The 23323-nt window shown below is 38.5% G+C and overlaps 1 protein-coding gene and 1 long non-coding RNA gene across 8 annotated transcripts in view; both read right to left on the bottom strand.

Annotated features, from left to right (window-relative positions):
* Window positions 1–23323, bottom strand: part of tsnare1 (T-SNARE Domain Containing 1) — a 249750-nt gene that overhangs the window by 132242 nt on the left and 94185 nt on the right. For all 7 annotated transcript variants that reach the window (XR_014876749.1, XR_014876750.1, XM_085176751.1 and 4 more), the window contains exons 3-4: window positions 16356–16433; window positions 13767–13836 (exon numbers count right to left, since the gene is read on the bottom strand). Coding sequence is in view for 5 of the 7 variants with exons in the window: in XM_085176751.1 (XP_085032877.1) it covers window positions 13767–13836; window positions 16356–16433 (148 nt within the window). In the remaining 2 variants the exon portion in view is untranslated. The remainder of the gene's footprint in view (window positions 1–13766; window positions 13837–16355; window positions 16434–23323) is intronic.
* On the bottom strand, window positions 471–13760 carry LOC146507543 (uncharacterized). Its single transcript, XR_014876776.1, has 2 exons — window positions 10465–13760; window positions 471–10421 (listed from the first exon to the last, which is right to left on the bottom strand). It is a non-coding gene; the product is annotated as an uncharacterized LOC146507543 (long non-coding RNA).

The following is a 23323-nucleotide window of genomic DNA, read 5'->3' as shown; positions in this document are numbered from 1 at the left end:
CTAAAAATGACAAAAAATAAATTTTGGTGTCCCTTAAGGTTCATCTTTAGGTCCAACACTTTTTCCATTAACATCTGTGATTATGCTGATGACACTTGCCTGTGTCTCCTGATGACCCTGGGCCTATAGGCTTTTTAAATTGCATTTCTGGTAAAGAAATAAAGAAGGTTCTTTGTTGCCCAGAAGATGAAGATCTGGGCAACAAAGAACAAAGATGGGCTTTGGGCTCTCTCTAAGGGTAACTAAGACTACTTTTATCACCTCAAGGCGATTGAGAGAAAAAATGCCCATTTTCTTCTTTTTCTGTAGAGAAGAGCTGAGGATAACAGACAATGTTAATGCTTTTTAAGCCAAACTAAAGACTTAACCTTTATGACCTGGCTTTTATTTGCTCACACCTTTTGCCTTGTTTTAATTATTTATTGTTTTTAATATTATTTATTTATGTATTGTGCTTTCTAATCTTTTGCATTTATTCATTTAATGTTGTTACCTAGTCCTTGTTTTTTCCTCACTGACAAGAACACACTGCTATCTGTGTGTGTGTGAGACACAGAGAGAGAGAGAGAGAGAGAGAGAGAGAGACTATCCTGGGGCTGTTTTTCTTTTGCACATGTTGTTGTTGTTCTGTAGTCCTATATTAATAACATTTTCACTTATTGATTTGATCTAAAGTTCTAGATTTTCTCAGTTAAGGTCAATGTTCACGGTTCAGCAATAAGAAGAGAAAGGGGAAAGTTCCAAGGCAAAAACCACTGTTGATCAAAAACAGCAAGATAATCCCCAAGACCTTTGGAAAAATACGCTGTGGAATGACAAAACAAAAGTTGAACATTTTGAAAGGTTGGCGTTTACGTTATATCTAAAATAAAAGTAATACAGCATTTCATAAAAACAACCTCACACCAACTGTCAAACATGGTGGTTGTAGTGTGATGGTCTGGTGCTGCTTTGCTGCTTCAGAAACTGACTTGACTTGAGGTTTTGAAGCAGCCTAGTCAAAGTTTGGACTAAAGTTAGATTTAGACGCTTTGGTATAGTGTACTCGTAAGAACTGATTTGTGTATGAACTTATACAAAATGCAGCAAGATATTAAAAAACAGTTTTATTGATTAAAAAACACACTATATCGGATTCATATATCGGCAGATATCCAAATTTATGATATCGGTATCGGACATAAAAAAGTGGTATCGTGCCATCTCTATTCATAATACAGTTACTTTTTTGAAATTAATTTTCCTGTTTCATATGTTAGGCTATGCCCTCTCTACCTTTGGTTTCCACACTGGTGGAAAACCAAACAAAAAATGCATTAAGAGGCTCTAATGCCTGTGTCTCAATCTCGCGACCCATGTCACCTCTACTTGCATCCCACATAATGACGTGAGGAAATATTTTTACAAATTATTCACAGAAATAATTTAATAAGAAGGCAATAGGAGTGTTACAGGCGTAGCCCCCAAGAATGTAGCTTCATAGGCAGTGTAGTCCGTGCTGCAGGGAGAATGGACTGCCATACCCGCTATGTGTCTGTGAGCGAGGGAGGGAGAAAAAGGAGAGTCAAAAAGTACGAGCTGTCACCGAGCAGAACAAAGCAAACAATAAGTTCTGTTGGAGCAGCCTTTCAACGCCTCTCCCTAGCTGTGTCCCAAAACGTCGGCTGCATCCTTTGGAGGACCCGGCCTTCATGGTCTACGTGGGCCGGGTCCTTCGAAGACCGAGAAGGCCGGAAGTGCGAGGCTGTGAAATGGGACGGTCTAGCCTACAAATTTGCGTCACCGCTGTCTCGGTGGAGTTTAATAAACTCGGCCGTCTGCTCCTTGCTATCTAAAATATAACAGGACACTGGCGTAAATTCTCGACCATCTCACACTTCTGTTTAATCAGTTTTCTGTTTGACGGTTATTCAGCTGTGTGAAAATCCCGGAGGAACCCGATGGATTAATAAAGTTTTGTTTAATCTAATAACTTTGATCTCAGCCAAACCGATTTACTCATGAAGCCGGGAGTCCGCTGCTCTCGCTGTCTCGAGAGACCATTGAACCCCTCGGCTTGCTATCGAGCGGGTGGGTAACAGACGTCTCCGAAAACGTCGGCACACTTTTGCAAATATGCGACGTCTTGATAAACCGAGCGGATATTTGAAGTTTACACAGCTACTTTCTCGCCTGAAAATATGTTAAAAGTTTATTTTGTGACCCAGAAAGATTAATAAGACTAATTTTAAAACTCAGTAGCGGCCGCCATTGTTGGCAGTTGAAATTTGGCTGGGCCGCGCTATGAATTCTGGGATATGGTGGGCCACGAAGGACACACCCAACCCATCCTTCAAATTCGGGGAAATGAAGGACGCACTTGTCGGCCACATTTGAAGGAGTCGACGAATTGGGACAGCCTTCGTCGCCTGGCTGTGACGTAATCGGCCTTCAGATGCGGCCTCTGAAGGATGCAGCCGACGTTTTGGGACACAGCTTCTGTCTCTCGCTAGCAAAGTGACCCAGACAACAAAGTAAAGCTAGTTTTCGGCTACGAGCCCAACACGAACCCGACGTATTAGCTCATGTTTTTAACGAACACCTTTTATTGCATGTAATGCACAGACACACCAACAGGCGATCGCAACGCTGAATGCAGACACAGACAGACAGCGGAAAGACATTACTTGAGGGTAAACAAAAAGAAGAGTTTTTTGACAAAATAAAGCAAATACCTATGTCAGCATCAACAGACACAAAGCGAAGTGAAATATTAGCTCAGGATGTACTATCCCAGCTGGAAGAAGCTATTCATAAGACACCATGTGTAGGCTTGTCTGTAGATGAGTCCACTGATGTATCTGACAATGCTCAGCTGTTAGTTTATGTAAGGTTCTTCAACAATGATAAGAAAGAGTTCTGTGAAGACCTGCTAGGTGTAACTTCCCTTCAGAGCACTACAAGAGGAGAGGATATCTACCTGGCCATTAAGGAAATGTTAACAAAGCGAGGCATAGAGCCAAACCAAGTGGTTTCAATAACCACAGATGGAGTCCCTGCTATGATGGGGAGATAGAAAGGAGCTGTAGCAAGAATGAAACAGGAATACCTGTGCTAATCTCTTACCATTGCATTATTCATCAGTCTGTTTTATGCTCCACCCTGTCAGATGAGTATGCTGAGGTGATGAAAACAATGATGAAAATGCTAAATTTTCTCAGGGCATCTTCTTCTTGTCAGCATTACATGCTCAGGGAATTCCTCAGAGAAGTTGGTGCACACGCTGATGATCTTCTGCTTCACAACAATGTGACATGGCTCAGCAAAAGGCGGGGCATTGGAGCGATTTTGGTCCATCAGATGTGAAATAGCATCTTGGAAGAGCTGGAACGTCAGAGAGCAACAAACTTTTCTCTCTTTTTAAATGATGGGAAAAACATGGATATTGTGGTCTTTTTCGTTGCTATCACTTCACACCTGAATGAACTGAATTTGAAGCTGCAGGGCAAGGACAAGTCAATTTGTGAACTGATGACAGCTGTCCGCTCCTTTCAGAGGAAACTTGAAGTGTTCAAAGAAGACCTGCAAGGAGACTATGCATACATATTCCTCTATGTGTCCTCTTATTGTTGATTTTGTTGATAAGCTGATTGCAAACGTCAGCAAACGTTTTGATAGCTTCAGCTTTGGACAGCAGCTCACCATGTAAAGGACCCATTTCTCATCACTGATGTCAGAGGATTCTCAAAGGAAGTCACACAGCACTTCAAGTGGCCAAATGTTGGGCCTCTTCAAATGCAACTGGTTGATCTCCAAGCAAATGTGGCCCTGAAAGAGCAGTTTGGAAGAACTGAACCTGCCACTTTCTGGCTCCAAATGGTGTCTGAGACAGCTTTCCCAAATCTGAGGAAAGTAGCCCTGCACATCTTGACCATGTTTGGCTCCACATACAGCTGTGAGGCAGCTTTCTCCACAGTGAACATAATAAAAACTAAATATCGTTCCAGGCTCACCAATGAGCACCTACACATGTGTATGAGAATGGCCCTGACACCATTCCAGCCCAGATTTAAAATCCTAGTAGAGCAAACTAAAGCTCAATTCTCTCACTGAACAACAGAAAGTGGGACAGTGGAATATAAGGGGGAAAGAAAGAGAAACTGTAAAATTGTTAAGATGTTGATGCTGCTGCTGCTATTCTTTTTCTGAAATTAAGCACTTTGTGTTAAGATGAGCAATTTAGCCATTTTATTTATTTTCTCTAATTCATTTTAAACTGCAGCCTTACATCTAATGTAGGCCTACTGTGTGTTTCAGTGTTAACAATAAATTTTGCTGAAATGTTTTTAACTTGTATTTTCATTGATTTGACAGTCTATTGTTCATACGTTCAGATATTTATTAAAAAATCACAATCATAATGCAAGTTAGACATTATGATGTGCTGGACCTCTGCTTGAGAAGATTTTCTCCAAATGGACCTCCTCAAATTTTAGTTTAAGACCCCTGGTCTATGTGCTTTGTTCTTGCATGATCAACTGGATTTTTGCGATTGCAATTGCTCCTTGATTGTCCTCCAGGATCACTGTTGCCGTGGTCTTTATTCCAAGCTCAGTTAGTAATCGTCTTAACCAAACTCCTTCTTGTGCAGCTTGGCTCAAAGCAATATACTCAGCCTCTGCAGTTGAAAGTGCAACTGTTGCTTGTTTCTTGCTAAGCCAACTAACTGCACCTCCTGCAAGTAGAAAGATGTTTCCAGTTGTAGAACGTCGATCATCCTGATCACCTGCCCAATCACCATCTGAATACCCAACCAAGGTTCCTGTTTCTGTCCTTTGATATTTGAGTCCCAGGTTTAGAGTTCCTTTCAAATATCTCACAATTCTTTTCACAGCTGTAAGGTGTCCTTCATTACACACCGGAAGTACTTCTTCTTCAGAAATAGCTTGTTAGCAACAGTATCTCTTTCAAACTGTGCTTTTAGCATCTCCCATGCTTCTGTAAGACCATGGGGATCTTACAGTTTGTTATCAAGTACAATTGGGGTGTACTTACATTCAGTACCAGCACTGAAAATGCCTTTCCCTTCTTCTGTTCAAGTTCAGCTCATGCTTGGGCATTAGCATCCGCAGCCAGGTGTCTCCTGTACCATACCCCACAGTCCTTTTGCCTTCAACAGGTGCTCCAGTTGAAATTTCCACGTTGCCCAATTCTCCGGTCCGCTCAGCTTGTCAATAAACAGTCTATCTTCTATTGTGAATCCCACAACTCTGTTTATGACTCCCAAAAAACATGTTAGCAGCGTCCCTTTGCGACCTCTGGGCCCATAACCTGATGTTTTTAACGAACCCCTTTTATTGCATGTAATGCACAGACACACCAACAGAGGGCAGTAATATCCCTTCAACATACATTGTAAAATTACTATTACAACATTAGCCAGAGGTCCCTTTACTACGGTTCGGAGAAGCGGGCCTGTTTTATATACGCGTGGAATAGTTTTCTATATGAGATCGCTGCAAAAAGTGCAGCCTTACCTAATGTCCACCCCACTGTTACTCAGTAATAGTAATAAATCACACAGCAATAGTACATTCATGTAGTTGTAAAAAGCATGATAATATATTAAGTAATCTGAAGTAATCAAAATACGTTACTCTCATTGAGTAACGTAACAGAATACGTTACAAAATACATTTTGGGGCATGTATTCTGTAATCTGTAGTGGAATACATTTTAAAAGTAACCTTCCCAACACTGCTGACTAATAGTTTATTATTCTCCTATACGTGTGTCAAATCAAACCAAAACAACACAAAAACACACATCAGCAGCCAAACCATTAACATTAATGCTCCATCTATCTTCTACCCAAACCTATGATTTATTCTTTAAATATAGACGACATACATTTCTGTCTGCTGCAGCAGGGTCAGAATATTCCAGTTTGTTATTAAGTTGCATCAGCATGTGACACTTTCCCTCTGTTCTGTTGATAGTTTCACTCCATGGTACATTTTACAGAAATAAACACTGGCTTGTTTAGCATGTTCGTTTTATGAATAATAAACTTCACACCTCATCAACTCTGTGTGTGTGTGTGTGTCTTTTAAACGAGGAGGTGAAATTAGCTAATATTTCTGGCAGCACACGCAACAAAGTAATCATATTCTGAGTTTGTTTACTGACACTTTCATCTGCCTGGTGACACAACACTGTGTTCCTCATCAAGGAAGATACAGAGTGAAACAAATAACAGTTGATGGGCTACTCTTGGAAGATTAAGACTAGAAAAGACATAATAAAACAGTCCAGACTTCATGGATGAATAGCAATCCTGAAATGAAAGAAATCTAACTCTTAGGGAGTTTGAGGTAGTCTTTCAGTCTGGCTTTATGAGTCTCTCTCACATAATTTTATACCCAACCTGGCCTCACGGTAAAATGTGAAATACACACAAGAATGTCATCTATAGATATTTTAATGTTCCTAAATGGCAGTAGCATGTTTTGTAGGTAGACCTGTACCTATATAATGAGCTGTATATGAATAATAAACTTTACACTGTATTGTATAGATGCGACTATATACAGCGTATATATATAAAACAAAAAAAAACAAAAAACAAAAAATGTCTCGTGATAGATACAATTTTGGACTTTGCAGCAATATTCCGAATATTTCACTCTGAGGTGCACTGATTCGTTTTTGTGTAACATACCATTGGACATCAATTAGAAAAGACACAAGAAACTCTTTGATCAAAAATATGGTCTCAGTCTGATGAGCGTAAATGTGTAGTTTTAGTTGTAGACACTGAACAGATGGAATCTGCCTGTATGGTTCCCACCATGACATGGAGGAGCTGTCATGGTGTTTGGTTGGCTTTGCTGGTTTCTTTTGTCCAATCTTCTTCGCAGAATGCAAGGCAACATGTAATCAGCATGTCTACCACAATATCCCGCAGCGACACATGCTCTCATATGGTTTAAGCTTAGTGGGACACATTTTCAGCAGGACAATGTATAGCTGCTTGACAAAGCAGTGCTATAAAAGATTTCCTGACCTTCAACATCATTCCATGTTAGTTTAGCAAGAGGTGGAGCACAGCTTGAATTAAAGCAACCCGATTATGAGCTCAGCATATCTGGGAACTTCTTCAAGACTCAGGTTGATGACCTCATGACACTGCCAGAGAGAATGAAGGGTGAACAGTTGAGATGAGAAAACTTAGCCGTAAAAAAACAGAACTGAAAAATTCAGTTTGGTTATATAAAAAAAATGATATTATATTAAAATCCCGAAGAAGGCTTCAAATCATTTTCTGAAGTATCCAGCCATCCAGCAATCGATCCCCAAGTCCTGGCCTTGAAGGCAGCTAAACAGGGATCTACCTCACCAGCCACCACTTCCAGGAGGAACCTGAGGCATCTCAAGCCACACAATATCTCCATGTTCTGGGTCTGTTCTGGGATCTGCTACAAGTAAAACACTCTGAAAAAATATTAATTACCTTAACAGAATTTTATGTCAGAATAGCACATGATATAATTTTAAAAATCGATCTTACAACATGACTATACATTGGCTATTCTCCTAAAATTGTGGCATAAAAATATTTCAATTAATTATAGTCTTGAGCATGTCATATGTTTATCTCCAAAATAGCGTCAGCAGACAGTTAAACGCAGAGGGGAGAAATTTGAATATGTATCTGAAACATCATGGGAAAATGTATGCCTAATAACCTATTTAACGGTACAGTAGACCTATTTTACTTTCTACGAATGCTAATCTGAAAACTTAAAAAAAAAAAAAAAATTTTTACATTTTAATTTTCCAAATATTCATATTTCAGTCGCTTTTGTTCCATACTTGCCAGTAACATAATGTGGAGTTTTGCATCTGCAGAGAGGTTCTCATTCATTTAGGGGCGCTCCCCTCAAACACTGGCCCATTGTACTTTGGCACATTACTGCCAGAACATCTGTGAATGCTTAATATGCTAACAAAGACAATGACACTCAGAGGGTGCTGGCCATTAATCCACTTTTCGCCATGTGCATTTCCACGATTACGGGGCGGGTCGAATTCTATTAAGCAAGAGATTTGGTGGTAGGGGTGAGGGTACCATTCTTACCATAAGCACAAAGAAGACTTGCATTCATTTCAAAGGACAACTGCAGCATATGAGTCTATAGGGCCTTTTTCAGAATTAAGTGGCTTGAGATCAGAGTGCTGTAGTTCTCCACTTGATACGACCGTCCATGATGAAGCAACAGATATTAAGGTTCTGATGGAAGAAATAATCCCACCCTTTGATTGGGTTAGCCAGCAGGTTGTTCTGAAAGAATATGCTTTGTGCAATTAGCAAAATAGTTACTACAGGCAGTAAAACTAAAAATGAAACCTTAGAAAATTTTTATGTAAAAATGCTTTTTTTTTATAGCTGTAGGGAGTTTGAACTTTTTACCCCATTAAACACTATGTGACTTTCACTTTCCTAAATCTTTGTAATAGAATTGGGGAGGGCAAAGTTAACATAAATAGATAGCTATTCATGATACCTTTACTGTTACTGCTTGAAATATTTCTTAATTACAAATCTGTCTATCTGACCTTTATCAAGTATGTGCACAAAATAAAGAATTATTTAAATGTCATGTAAGTATAAATGTCAAATTCGCAAATAGTACAGAATTATTGCCAACTAAATGTTCTTGTGTTTACAAAATAAATTACATTATTAATACTGGCACATTCACTGCTTCTGCACATCAATGTGCTACTTTTAACTACTTTGTAGTTTAGGCAAGTTTCAATCATCTCTCTGGCTCTCTGTCTTCCTTATTTCACCCCAACCGGTTGCCGCAGATGGCCCCGCCCCTCCCTGAGCCTGGTTCTGCCGGAGGTTTCTTCCTGTTAAAAGGGAGTTTTTCCTTCCCACTGTCGCCAAAGTGCTGCTCATAGGGGGTCATATGATTGTTGGGTTTTTCTCAGGATGTATTATTGTAGGGTCTACCTTACAATATAAAGCGTCTTGAGGCGACTGTTGTTGTGATTTGGCGCTGTGTAAATAAAATTGATTTGAATTGAACTGAACCAGATGTTCAGATCATCTAAAAGGCTAAACTTGGAGGGGTTACGAGACAATTAATGTGAAAGTAAATCACTATAATTTTGAAATATTGAAAAATTTCGAAAGTATTAAACCAAAAATGTTTTTACTTATTATTACTACTAGTATTATCATTATTATTATTACTTATATTGCTTTGTTTTTAAATGATTAAAGGAGCTACCTGTTTTCTGGTTGTTTTCAAATATACTAGCTTTACTATGGACACTGTTTCAAGGAGAATCAAGTCATTTGACACTGGCATGCCTCATCTACTTCTCAAGCTAAACTTAAGACTTGAGGTTCCCATTCCTACTGTCTGTATAGGCAGTTAATCTCGTTATTTGTGTTTGTGTGACATCTCAAGAGTTGCTGCAGCTCGTCCTCTAGACCCCCTTATAATTTACAAGACAAAGAATACAATTTGTGTCTGTGTTTATCAAGGGTGTTCTGAAGGACAAAGTGAGTGCACAAGTGTTTTCCCCAGTTAGTTTTCTGTTCATTGTCAGGTGAAAACACCTTTTACTAAGATGGGAGAAACAACGTTTAACATATGAAGCCCATTTCTCAGATATTTCCACAGCAGGACAGCTATTGTGCGGAAGAAAATGTCTTCACGGCAGCTACTGACAACAGCTTATGACAGTGTACATGCAAATTAATACTCTGTATGCTATAGTAGCTACTGTATGTATTTTTTCATATGTGTACATCATTGTTTCACCACATTAAGCTTCTGATTACCTGTGTTTACAATGTGATTAATTGGTTCTGGCAACAAAACCTGCATGAAACTAGTAGGTATTCCTCCACCACAGCATGATAAGGAATGAAAGAGGAAATTAGACTGTGACTTTGAAAGATGCTGACTCAAGCAAGCTTAATCAGAGAGAATAGTGGGGGATGTATTTCATTTCCCTTTTCTTACAGTGGAGTTACGTTCTGGAAATTCACAGGCAGTATAAAGAATAAGAATAGTTATTCTCTATGTAGACATGGGTACATCACTATTGTTTTAATCTTTTACTATAGTAGAGGCTCCTATATGGGGACCTGACCTTATCTGGTCTTAAACCACAATTTTAAAACATGCTGAGTGTGGAAAATTCAAAAAAAGGACCACCTTGTTCTGCTACGATAATGTGGTTTGGTCTAATTTCCCACAGAAGCAGATAATTGTCCAGTTTTAGATATCAACAAATCTGCACTTGAAGCTTGGTGTGTTACAGTGTGCAGATTAGGCAGACTTTCATTATATACAGGACAAAAGGAGCTAAATGAAAGGACTGAAAAACAGGCAAAGTAAGTTAAAATTCACTGTTCACTGGGATGGATAAGTGGTCCAAAAAAACCAAAAAAAACCAAACCCTCATCATCAGAAATGACCAATCAGGAGTGACAGTACCTTAAACCTGTGCATCGGGGATCAGATGCAGAGGGTGAATTTGTGTGTAAGTGAGCCATGTCTGTGGCTTTGACAAAACTGCATTAACTGATGTTTGAAAGCAGGCTGAAATGGCAGGTAAGAACTTTCTGACAGGTTTAATAACATCATTGTCACTGACTCACGATTGTAAGGATGGTATTTAATTACCATGTCTTAAAGACATAAAGACCTGGATGGCCGCTAACTTTCTGCTTCTTAATTCAGATCAAACTGAGGTTATTGTACTCGGCCCTGATAAAAGAAATTCTTAGAAATATGGTATCTAACCAGATTCTTCCTCTGGATGGCATTACCTTGGCCTCCAGTAACACTGTGAGGAACCTTGGAGTCATTTTTGACCAGGATATGTCCTTCAACGCACATATTAAACAAATATGTAAGACTGCGTTCTTCCATTAGCGCAACATCTCTAAAATTAGAAATATCCTGTCTCAGAGTGACACTGAAAAACTAGTTCATGCATTTATTACTTCCAGGCTGGACTACTGCAATTCATTATTATCAGGATGTCCAAAAAACTCCCTGAAAAGCCTTCAGTTAATCCAAAATCCTGCAGCAAGAGTACTGACAGGGACTAGAAAGAGAAAGCATATTTCTCCTGTTTTGGCTTCCCTTCATTGGCTTCCTGTTAAATCCAGAATTGAATTCAAAATCCTGCTCCTCACATACAAGGTCTTAAATAATCAGGCCCCATCTTATCTTAATGACCTTGTAGTACCATATCACCCTATTAGAGCACTTCGCTCTCGCTCTGCAGGCCTACTTGTTGTTCCTAGAGTATTTAAAAGTAGAATGGGAGGCAGAGCCTTCAGTTTTCAGGCCCCTCTTCTGTGGAACCAGCTTCCAGTTTGGATTCAGGAGACAGACACTATCTCTACTTTCAAGATTAGGCTTCAAACTTTCCTCTTTGCTAAAGCATATAGTTAGGGCTGGACCAGGTGACCTTGAATCCTCCCTTAGTTATGCTGCAATAGGTGCAGGCTGCCGGGGGATTCCCATGATGCATTGAGTTTTTCCTTTCCAATCACCTTTCTCACTCACTATATATTAATAGACCTCTCTGTATTGAATCATATCTGTTATTAATCTCTGTCTCTCTTCCACAGCATGTCTTTTATCCTGTCTTCCTTCTCTCACCCCAACCAATCACAGCAGATGGCCCCGCCCCTCCCTGAGCCTGGTTCTGCTGGAGGTTTCTTCCTGTTAAAAGGGAGTTTTTCCTTCCCACTGTCACCAAAGTGCTGCTCATAGGGGGTCATATGATTGTTGGGTTTTTCTCTGTATCTATGAAGCGCCTTGAGGCGACTTTTGTTGTGATTTGGCGCTATATAAATAAAATTGAATTGAATTGAATTGAATTATTTACTCTCTATTTACTCTTTATAGTTTTGATGAGTCAGCAAAAAGCATGTTCATATAAAACGTTTTGGGGTTTGGTTTTAGGCAACAAAGCTGCATGAGGTAACTTGTGGGCATCAACTTTTGATATTTTTCCAGAGTGAGAAAGATTTCTAGTAGATTTCTAGAGATACTAAGTGCATTTTCTGTGGCTGATGTAAGGCCAGTTTCGCCTGAAAATCACTCTCACCACAGGATAAAGACTACATACCACAACGTCAGCAAACTTAATTTGTTTTTTTTGAGTTTATATGTTGCTAGGCTAAGTTTTGAGCAAATTGTGTAGCTTTAAAGATGTTTGATTGGCTTTCCATTCTCCTTATCCTCCTGTAACTATAAAGTTGGATCCACATCTTCATCCTTTTACTTCCTCGATACAAGCAGCTTCCTAAATTGTTTTTCTGTTAGTGCTGATCTTGTGTGAGATTTTTTATGTGCTGCACTACTCTCCCCTATAGACACTTTCCAATATAAATCCTACACTGTACTTTTTTCATCCTGAAGAAGTCACTGAATCCGTAAATAGCCCAGTTTTCTTCGGTTAATGTGTGGTCATTACTAGAATTAGGTGAAACTAAAATTATAATTTTACTATCTTCCAGCATTTTTAACTTCCCTTTAACTATATTTTATAGCTGCAGAACCTAATGCCTTTCACAAAAAAACTTGATGTTCAGATAAGGCTTGTTGTTTGAAAGGCTCCTGACCACATACTACAGTACAACATACTCAATTCGTCAACATTGTGTGTTATTAAAAATGGAGAAATGGTTGACATTTGAGCCATGTTCTTGGTTTTTGCTTTTTTCAGATCAACACTTTCATGCTAACCTTACAAGTACTGGCTTTATTTAAAATGCATCAGTCAATAGAATCCTAGGAGGAAAACAACAGTTCAATAGGCATTTACAACAAAAATAACAGGTCAGTCAATAGCCCTTCGTCAAGAATGTTCCACATGGTGCCTGCTTTGTGTAATAAATGTACAAAAGATGTTCTTATTGTTAAATGTCAAAGTAAATCGCTTTTTTTGTTTATTAGTTATGTAGAATATAAAAGTTGCGAAAAAATAAAGCAACAGTGTGGTCACAAAGAGGTCAAGAGGTATGTTGTTCGTTTTCACCGGATAATTGCTAATTAAAGCCTTTATCCCTTGCAGTGGCAGAAAACTTTAGAATCAGCAGACTGGCAAGGTGAAAGCATTAACCAAAACCATAATGTCATTAAGCATGCTCTTTGTGAATGTGCCCATAATATGCTAAATGAATCACTTTCATCACGCCTAACTTTATCACTGTCACATCCACAAAATATGCCAATCAAAACAGAAGCATCTAGTTAATGAGCTCTAAAAGTTACATTTCTGACAAACTACAAAGCCTCTTGAACAAACAGTGAGAACTGAATAACACAAACCACCATACTAGATGCAATTTGCATCAGTCGGAGGCACTGCATCAATACCGTGGAAGGAAAATGGGAAGTTGAAAATAAAAGCAGCCAAGCATTGTCAGTAAGTCTCCAAGGCGATCATAAAAAAAGTGTTCAATAGAATTGATGACATGCCAGCAATCACAGTGGGATGTAATGCATTTTAAACAGATGCAATCATCTTAGATTGGACACTTTGTCATCAGTGTTGAATCTGGTAATTGCTGGCAGCTCAACTAAAAAAGAACAATCAATACATAAGAGGGTGGTGAAACAAAAAGAAAATAAGCACTTTTCTGGACAGCGGAGATAAATGTAACTCTTACACTGAAGTGGACCAGCAAGTATGTAGAATCAAAGTATGTGGTTTTATATGGCGTGAGTGCTACTCACAGACTCTGTCGGAGCTCTGCGGTATCTCTAGACGTTCCCAGTGACTGAAGATTTTTCTCTAGTGTGACCACTGGAGGAACAAATGGATGATATAAATGTTAAGAGGTGTATTCAGGCCCCACAAATATTCTTTCACACTTGATTTGAAAGAAACACTTTGCTGAAATTTGAATCATTTCAACATCTATTCTGTCCCTGTTAAGTCTCTGTTAAGATAAAATGTCTTATTAAGATGATCCCAATCCTAAGCAAAAGTAGTTCACTTCAACTCTCACACTGTTTCCACACTTAGCTGTATTTTTAAATACCCTTAACTAGGGATGGGTATCGTTTAGGTTTTATCTGATACCGGTGCCAAACCGGTACTTTTGAAACGGTGCCGGTGCTTAAACGGTGCTCGAACCGGTGCTTAAAGAATGGAGAACACAAAATTGGTCCAAAAACCTCTCATGTTCAGCTGTTTTTTTTGTAAAAAGATAACAATGTTAGCCTTTTCTGCAGCTATAGGGCATATATGGTATCACTCTTGGCTGGAAGCAGTGCTTAAACAATGGAAAAAAACAAAAACTTTGTCCAAAAACCTCTCATGTTTAACTGTTTCCCACTTTTTATTTGGTCATTTTAGCCTTTTTGGCCAGGGTGAAGGGAGTATCTGCCATCAAACAAGAAGACAGCCGCATGTAGCTATGATGATGTTTGCTAGTTCACCTTACATGCATTAATGTAATAACGTGGTTAGCCTACTCAACGTAAATTATACACGAACAACATTAAGCTACTCACGCAGAGAAGAACGGCTGCTGCTGCCATCATCATCCTCATCATTTCTGCTACACTGGTGGGGCTAGGGGCCAGGACTCTACTCTTCAGCTTTTTGGGGGATGTTGCTAACTCTTCGTCCGATAACAGGCACCACACCTGCAGTAGATGCGCTCGGTGTGAGGTCTCGCAGCAAGCTATCAAATACGGCGCATTTTTCGGCTTTTAAAAAAAACGCTATGCGTCGCCAGGTGTTTCATCGGATTTCAGGTGTTACCTCCTTTCCACAGTATCAGCTTAAAGCACTTGTTGCAGGCTACTGAGTTTGCATCTTTTGCTGCGAAGTACAACAAGACTTTTGACCGCTTTGCCTTGGGCATTTTTAATCTGTAGCTCTGCTCTAAAAGAACGTACGTACCTGGACCCGCCTACTATCCTCGGAAACATAAAATGATTGGCTAGAATTCAAAGTGTATCACATCTCAGTAAAAAAAAGCACCGAAATAAAGCACCGAAATGTGCGCTGCTTTTCGGTCTGGTTACTACCGTTTATGTCAGAACCGGTGCCATCATGGCACCGGATACCGGTACCCATCCCTACCCTTAACTCAACTTTAAATCTGACCAAACCAAATTAAGATTTTATCTTCAAATTAACAGAATTTAAATTGATTAAACTACTTAACCATTATTGAATTTTTCAGGGTATTATTACTACTTGATCTGACCTCAATTCTAAATTAAACCCATAAATTTTTTTTAACTTGATGGTTGAAATAAAACCCAGCTACTAATCTTTGATCCTTATTTTCAAAAGTACCACTTTTAAAACTCAAACCTAAAACCAAAATATAAATTTGCCTTAACTCAAATATAAATCTGTTGTTAGTTATAATCTTTAAATAACCTCAGACTAAACTTAGCATTAAATTAACCCAAAAAATATTATCAAAGCTAAAACACCGGGGATACGGCATTAAATGGAAACCAAGCTATAACTTTTATACCAGATGCAGCATTTTCATATTTCAGTTCACATCTAATAAATAGTGAAATGGTAAATGGCCTGAATTTGTATAGCGCTTTACTTAGTTCCTAAGGACCCCAAAGCTGTAGCCACAGCTGCCCTGGGGCGCACTGACAGAGGCGAGGCTGCCAGACACGGGCGCCACTGGGGCGCCTCTGACCAGTAGGCAACAGGTGAAGTGCCTTACCCAAGGACACAACGACCGAGACCGTCAGAGCCGGGGCTCGAACCGGCAAACCTTGCGATTACAAGATGAAGTGCCAACTCTTGAGCCACGATCACCCCAGTGACGGCCTTGATCTTAAATCCAGAATTAATGCCAAAGTAAACATGAAATTTATTTCAACCATGAATTCAAACATAGCTCTGAAATGAAAAGTTTCAGAAGAAATTGAAGTTAATTTCAATTTCCAAAACTGCTCTGTAAAGTTTTGATCCTATCAGTATTCCAAGACACATTGACTAATCTTAAATTGGATTTTTATCCACAAACCTACTCTAATTTTAAAAACCAATGACCCCAATTCCAAATTTAAGGCATGCCAGTTTTAAATGTTACAATTTAACCCTAATATAGTCCTCATTGTAATCCTAACCTCTAATCTAATTTTATCTAATCTTAATCGTAAAATGTTGTCACTGTTAATTTGATCGAAGCAATACATTTAACCCTAATCTCACAAAACTAGTGTGGCCTGATCTGTGTTCAGACATAGACTAATGGTAGAATTCATAACAGAGCACTACTAAAAATATACTTATTCAGTAGTTTTTAAAATAAAGCACACAGACACTCATTTTACCGTTGGCGTTGATCTGGAAGATATTGGAGGAGGTCTCCTGAAACACATCTTGCAGTTCTGAGGGGCTGACCTGTGTGGCTTTAGAAAAAAAACAAATCATAATATGAGCACACACTTCTTAGCTCAGTGAAGCATGCAGCAGACAACATTGTAACAGCAGGAATGACAGCAATGAAACAAAAACCAAAACAAAATCTAGGTTTGAACATTTCCACAAGAGTCTGTCTGTCCAGTGGGTTGGATTTTCTCATTACCTCACTGTAGAACTGTGGCACCTGAGGTACTGGAACGGGTTTGTTTTTTTCCCGCTTCTATGTTGTAATATATGCCAACACAACCAGAGCCACGGGACAAATGACAAGCAACAACGGCCTGAAGATGCCCCCCACGACTGGCTGGTAGAATGCCACATTCTTCAGATTTCATGAAAAAGAGCAACCAGTGCCTGATCTGAATTGGTTTGGTTGACAAGACTATTGTTGGTGACAACCAGAATATACCGTTAATAGGAATACAAAGGATTCATCAGTTGGACTTTGGCAAATGGCTGGTTATGGACTTAACATGGAGAAACTGTTTAAAAATTCTTCATTATCAGTAGGACTTTTTTGAGACCAAGCTGACCTGTCAAAATGAGATCAACAAACAAATATAAAGAATTTAAAGAACTGTCACATCAAAGTTGAATTAAATAAGTCATGATATATCATTAAAGTGTGTTATAGTAGAGAAACTGACATTTACATGAATTATAATAAAAGACTGTACATTGTTATAATAGTGAATAGAATTGGAAAATGAATGGACATCAAAGACTGCAGGAGCCTCTTAGGTACAATCTAACTGCAGTGATGATGATAGTCTGGACAGGGAAAATGACATGGCACTAAGCCACAGGCTGGCTGTGGGAGTTGAGAGTCTGCTGTATAAGTTATATGGGCAGAGCTATTTTCCTTGTTCAAAAGCACATGTCATTGAAAATGACAGGGAGGGTTAATGGCCCGGTGCCATTACAGCAGGCTGAGATCAACATCACAACCTGTATAAGCATCTCACGCCAGCCATTTCACCCACCCTTTTGTCAGATACTGCAGCCAGAAATGACTGCAATTGGCTTTTTTCCCTAGTGATATGGTCAAAAGTATAGTGGTATAGAGAAAAGGTAGAGGTGTTAGAAAGCTCTAAAGTCAAAGTATAAGAGGAGTGGGGGATCAAATATTGGCATGAAATAAGGAGAGACATGCAGACAGAGGTGAAGTCAGAGACAAACCAAGGAAACAGATATTCATGGTGTGAACCAGAGCAAGAGCTATGAGACCTCCCTTTAGATCACAAGTCATTAACTGTACCCACTGAGCTACACTGACAAATCGTGCAGGCGATAACATGCTGGCATGTAGTCAATTGAGCAGTGTTACAAGATTCTGATACATTTGGAAATGGGTCATTTCTCAACTGAAAGACCCTTAATGCATTTTAATGTTAGCTCAGCAGACACACACATACACATTCCTGAATTCGCATGATAAGGTGGGGCCAGGTTTCACAATGAGCTCACCCGAAACTCTGGCTGATTGGGACCCACACCCAGTTTCACACCTTGGCTCAGGCGATTAGAGGATCATCAGGGGGTCCTTTTGTCCCTCTGTGGGGGGAAACTCCCACTGGGTTTAAATCTGGGACTCTCCACCATTTGACCTTAGAACTGAAGAAGCTTCTCGGATGAGAGGTGAAACGTCTTCAAGTAACTTAAGGAAGTCCAGACGCTTTTCTTTGCAAGCTCCTTTGACCGATAACAGTTTTGTATAGTTTTCAAGACTTTTTAGAAATTCTGACAAATCCAAAAAGTTTGCAATTATTTTTCTTGTAACTGTTCATCAAAAGACAAACTCTGCAATGGCATCAGTGCTATTCATTGTCTAGTCCTTCTGCTGCTTCACCCATACCAGCTTCTAGTATTGCAGATCTTTGAATTTATCAAAGCTTCATACTCAGGTTGCCCTAGATGCCCTATTTTACAGCGTCAAAGAGAAGAAGAGAATATACAATACAGGAGAGGTATCTAAGTACAGAGCACCTCAGTAACTAAACCTTCGTTCTGTCTCAAACAGCATGTTATTAATTCAAATTTATTAGAGTTAGTTTATTAGTTTTATAGGCCTGTAGTACAGGTGTGTGAGGTAATTCAAGCCTTGATAGTGGTTCAATTTAGGGTCGTCATCAGTGTTTTTGTAATCATTTCATGCTTTTATTTTATAGCATATTTAAAAAATGACTAAAGTTTCCAATATTTTGACTGTGTGAGGTTTTCTTTATTTTTACTACTTTCTACATTGTAGATACATACTGAAGATATTAAATATATGAAGCAAAATATATGGAATTATGTAGCAAAGAAAAAAATTATTAAATAACTCTAAATATGTCTTATATTTTAGATTCCTCAAAGTAGCCACCCTTTGCTTTGTTCACAAACCCTTGGCCTTCTCTCAATGAGCTTCATGATGCAGTCACCTGAAATGGTTTTCACTTCACAGGTGTGCCTGTCAGGGTTCATTTGTGGAATTTCTTTCCTTCTTTATGGGGTTGGGACCATCAGTTGTGTGGCCACAAGCCTATTTGACAACTGTTAGAATTCATACTATGGCAAGAACCAATCAGCTAAGTACAGAGAAATGACAGCCTATCATTACCCTAAGAACTGAAGGTCAGTCATCCTGGAAAATTGCTAAAACTTTGAATGTGTCCCCAATGTGTCCCTCGCAAAAACAATCAGGCGCTGTGATGAAACTTGCTCACATGAGGAGCGCCCCAGGTAAGGAAGACCAAGAGTCACCTCTGCTGCTGAGGATAAATTAATCCGAGTCACCAGATTTAGAAATGGCAAATTAACAGCAGCTCAGATTACAGCCCAGATAAATGGCACATAGAGTTCCAGTAGCAGCCTTGCTAGGAAACCACTACAAAGGAAAAGCAACAAGCAGAAGAGATTTGTTTGAGCCAAGAGTGGAATGGTCATAAGAGCAGTTTCATTTCAATTTATTTATTTATACAGCGCCAAATCACAACAACAGTCACTCAAGGCGCTTTATATTGTAAGGTAGACCCTACAGTAACACATACAGAGAAAAAACCCAACAATGACCCCTTATGAGCAAGCACTTAGGTGACAGTGGGAAGAAAAAACTCCCTTTTAACGGGAAGAAACCTCCGGCAGAACGACGCCCAACTGGGGTGAGAGAAGCAAGACAGGACAAAAGACATGCTGTGGAAGAGAGATTAACAACAAGTATGATTCAGTGCAAAGAGGTCTATTAACACAAAGAAATACTCAATGCATCATGGGAATCCCCCAGCAGCCTGCACTAACTAAGGCATAACTAAGGGAGGATCCAGGGTCACCTGGTCCAGCCCTAACTATATGCTTTAGCGAAAAGGAAAGAATACATGTGTATATATATATATATATATATATATATATATATATATATACACACACACACACACAAAATTAGCAGAAAGAAAGAGTAGAAAGAGTCAGAAACAGACAGGGAAACAACACAGAGGGAGACAGATATATGAACAGCCGGAAAGAACACGGTGTTCTTTCATCAGTGGTAATTCATTACTTGTAATTAATTTTGTGTTATTTATGCAATATGGAGTTAATCTGGTATTCTGTGAAGCAGTACTCTGCTGTGAATACGAAAAAGGTAAAGTTAAAAAAAGCCCACCTATCTTATCCATATGAATAGATAAAAGTACATAAGGAGAACTTGGGTCCTTCCACTTTTCCATTTTCCTACTTTCCCCCCCAAAAATGAGCTTTTACTTTTTATGACTTGCTCACAGATTTGTTTTAACAAAAACTAATATTTTTTTTACATTTATTTCTCTTTTCTATATGGATATGCATATTAACAGATGCCCTTATCTGTTACCGAACTCTTCCTCATTCCCTGCTTTGAAAGAAACACAATATGATATATTAGTATATTATATTAGTATAATATAATAATATTAGGACACACACTTAAGATTCAAGAGGCCATCCTTCCAAAACATGATAGCACAAAAAAGAACAAAACTAACCTGTGTAAATGAAATACAAGTAAGCAAAAAACATTAGCTTAATGTTAGTGTTAGATTAATGAGAGCAAGTCAATATGGAGATTCTCATAATTACTTTGAATATGTTCTCATGTTTTTCAGTGTTTATTTCCTCACCTTTAAGCTGCTTATTTTAAATAAAGTGAATGAGTAACCCCAGTCTGTGAAAAAAATGAAGTTAAACCATAGCTCAATGTTTTTTATTTAAATAAAAGTGATAAAATCCAGAGCAAGAATGACAGGCCTTGGTCATTTAAATAACACACAAAATTGATTAAAATAATTTAACAGTATTTTGTGAGTCCTATCCTTTTGGTAGGACTCCTGATTTCCCCCTCTGCATTGGGGTGTGCCCCAGGGATCTATCCTTGGGCCATCACTCTTCTGGCTGTGTTTACTCCCTCTTGGCACGATATTTTGAAAACATAAAGTATCTTTTCACTTGTATGCTGATGATTGTCAGCTTTATTTATCTTTTGGCCACCATACTTCTCCCTGTCAATCTTTACTTGACTGTCTCAGTGACGTTAAACTGTGGATGGCAAATAACTTTTTAAATTTTAATGATCATAAAATGGAAGCAATTTTATTTGGCCCGCATTGCTCTATTGTTTCTCCAGATGCAGATTTCAGTGTTTTGACCTACCATCTAAAAAGTTCAATTGTAAATCTTGGTGTGAATTTTGATTCCGCACTTACCTTTGTTGGTCATGTAAATGGGGTGGTACAATCAGCTTTTTATCAACTCAGACACCTATCGAAGGTCAAGCTTTTTCTTTCCAAATGCAATTTGGAAACTGTTATTCATGCCTTTATTACCTCACGTTTGGACTATTGCAATTCCCTTTTAATTGGGGTTGGGCACCCTGACGCTTGCAATTAGTGCAAAATGCGGTGACACGTTTTTTAACTGGTAGAAGGAAATTTGACCGCATCACTCCAGTTCTGGCTTCACTACATTGGCTTGTTTTTAGGATCCGTTTTAAAGTCTTTTTATTGGTTTTTAAATCTTTAAACCGCCTGGCCCGTGTTTATTTCGCTCGCTCCGTTCAGCCGATCAATTGCTGTTATCAGTCCCTAAGTCGCGGCTGAAACTCAGAGGAGGTCGAGCTTTCTCAATTGCGGCTCCGATGCTTTGGAACAACCTCCCCCTTCATATTACACAAATGTCTTCAGTGCAGATCTTTAAGTCCAGATTGAAAACCTGTTTTTATTCACTGGCTTTTAACTCGGCGGGAAACTTACATCCCTCCTGTTATTTTATACTATATTTTGCTTTTCTTTGTTTTTGTGTTGTTCAGCACTTTGGTTTGTCTGGTGTGTTTTTAAAGCGCTATATAAATAAAAGATGATGATGATGATAGTATTACTGCTCAGGAGGAATACTACTTTTTGCATTCTTCTTGATGTTTATTGGTAGTTGGAAGACACTGACATAATGACACTAACAAATGCTATAAAATACAGACAAGAATGTCACTCAAAAGAAAAAAACTCAAATCAACTCAAATCCTATCAGAAAGTTCATCTCTTTTAAAAATATGAACTTGTAACTTTCACTCTTAGTTATTTTACCAATAAAATCATATGAGCTCCTAAGGAATCCATCAGCATTGACTTTTTTCAGCCCCCCTCAAAATGATTGAAAAATAGGGGTCAATACCAAAAGCTCCATTAAAGTAACAAAATCCCCAATACTTTGTGCACGACTCCTGTGGTTGATGCCTCCCTATATATATATATATATATATATATATATATATATATATATACACACACACACACATGTGTGTGTGTGTGTGTGTGTATGTATGTAGCTCATACTACCCATTCACTAAATGAGCCACAGTTAGTTTCATTTGAATGAAGTTCAGCTAAATAAGATCTGATGCCTACTCTGGGTTATTGCTTCCATACAAACAGCAAATGAAATGCAAAAATTATGCATTTTGGCAAGATTTCTCTTTGGATTAATTTGGATAAACATATAGCAAGTTGTGGAAGTGCTGGGATTTATTTTTTTATCACAGTGTATTGTGGAGAGGTTTTGGAGGTAGACTGTTACTCTCATAATATTAGGCATTACAGAGAGAGGCCCCTTCTCTAAGGAATATGAAGGGGGGGGGGGGGAGTGCTAGTGGAGGCCTCAGGTACATACATTTGTGAGCCTGACTCTTTTAGAAAAAAACAAAGTTGTAAATTTCTTGGTTAGATTTTTTTAGACATCCAACCGTGACCCAACTTGGAAGTGAATATGATGTTCAACGTTTTAACTTTGAACAAAATTTTTTGGATGTCGTTTATACATGATTAATAAATATAACATTTTTAAATTTACAGATATTAACATTGTTTTTATCAATATGATACATATGAATATGGATTATGTTTAAACAACTATTATGTGTTAGACTGATTTATTCAGTACATGTTGATAATTTTTGGTTATTTTACATTTTCCTGTTTTTCCTTAACTTATTTATTTTAGTTGATCAACTTATTTGTTTGAAACCAGGTTAAAAATGTCATTTATTAAAATGTGTTGAAATATTATTGAAATCCAAGTTAAAATGTAAAACAAAAATGTTTTAAGTATTTAGAAAACTTGTGAAATTACTTAAAAGAGAATTTGCATTACATATGGTTCATTTTTAAAAGCATCCTGTTTTAGTGTGAAAAGCTTTGCAAGAGAAGTGAGTGTGATTGTGATCGGTAACCTACTCTGAGAGAAGTTGCAATGGAAAGTACTAGAAGTTGTGTATGAACTATGGACTATCTGCTCAACAGTCTTCGTCGATGCATGCATTCTGCAAACTGCCTGTGACAAGCTGGGGTCATTTCTGCTCCAAATCGACTGA

The sequence above is a fragment of the Neolamprologus multifasciatus genome, chromosome 11 (genome assembly GCF_963576455.1).
Source record: "Neolamprologus multifasciatus chromosome 11, fNeoMul1.2, whole genome shotgun sequence".
Taxonomy (NCBI): Eukaryota; Metazoa; Chordata; class Actinopteri; order Cichliformes; family Cichlidae; genus Neolamprologus; species Neolamprologus multifasciatus.
This window is presented reverse-complemented; position numbering and strand designations above follow the sequence as displayed.